Source organism: Echinococcus granulosus (assembly GCF_000524195.1).
Source record: "Echinococcus granulosus chromosome Unknown EG_S00202, whole genome shotgun sequence".
Lineage (NCBI taxonomy): Eukaryota > Metazoa > Platyhelminthes > Cestoda > Cyclophyllidea > Taeniidae > Echinococcus > Echinococcus granulosus.
In genome coordinates, this window is record NW_020170582.1 from 47,849 (window position 1) to 48,916 (window position 1,068).

Sequence of the window (1,068 nt, forward strand, 5' to 3'; positions counted from 1 at the left end):
CCTATGGATATGCCCACTTACGATGCCTTGTGTGGATGAGGATAAAGCTGTCTAAAATTGGACCTACATTGGCTGCGGGTTGTTCGCTCCTCATTCTAACCGCACTGCCCAGGGTCACTACATACAATAAGGATTCAATGCCATATAAGGAGGTAGTCCACACCACATTACTCTCACCTCACATTTAATCTACAAAGGAGGATAATCTTATATTGCTGTTATTGACTGTGCACCAACACGTTTGAAGCTTCAAAATGACTCAGTAAAATTGACAAATCATTGGGTTGTTTTCGTTTGTACTTCTCTCCTTCTCAGCGAAGATCTGCATGAACAGGAGCTAAGTATTTGTTAGAACTCACCCTTCAGAGGAGCGCCTCCTTGAAAATTGTAGTGGGAATAAGGAGTGAAGCTGTTGTTTGAATAGATGAATTCAACCTTGAAATTCCAAAGTAGCAGCTTACTTTGTCTCATATTTTAATTTTCAGTATTTATCTGTTGGAGAAATACAAATTAATGAATGCCATTTCCTTTGGCAGTTTCACTTTACTGTCGTTGGGTTTGCACTAGCAGGGCTCCAGGCATAAATGGAAGATTTTTGCGATTTTGAGGGGGAAAAGTCTGCAGATCCCCGAAATTGCACATTGTTCTCATATGCATACATGCATAAACCTCATGTATAAGTACAGGATTTCTTGTGCACTAATTAATGGATTCGTTCCCGAAGTAAATAAGCCTATTAGCAGCCAGTGAGGCAACACTGGCATTGCGATTGGCCCAGCTCCACCTTCAAAAGGGAGGTGGCCATATTGACCCCTCCAGTAATCTCTTTCAGCCATTGCACACCTTCTCACAAATCCATGCGCCCACACTCCCCTGCACTACTTTCCAATACCAAATTCGAGATGGCGACACCTTGCAATGCATCCTTGACCTTCTCTTCTCGCTGAAGCCCAACTTCACTGACTTGGCTGGCATTAATATCTGACCAAAGAGGAATGCTGATATCTTCAACCTCATTGTTATCATTCGTTATCCGCTGATACTGCCTCATCAAAGGAGTAGAATGAA

At 42.4% G+C, this 1,068-nt stretch overlaps 1 protein-coding gene across 1 annotated transcript in view; it reads left to right on the top strand. All coding sequences in view use genetic code 11, as the record gives it.

Moving 5' to 3' along the window:
• Nucleotides 1-1,068, top strand: part of EGR_10251 (hypothetical protein) — a gene marked incomplete at both ends in the record, with an annotated part of 15,250 nt that overhangs the window by 12,902 nt on the left and 1,280 nt on the right. Inside the window, one exon of the mRNA XM_024499500.1 lies at nucleotides 486-556. Within this exon, the coding sequence (XP_024346086.1) occupies nucleotides 486-556 (71 nt within the window). The remainder of the gene's footprint in view (nucleotides 1-485; nucleotides 557-1,068) is intronic.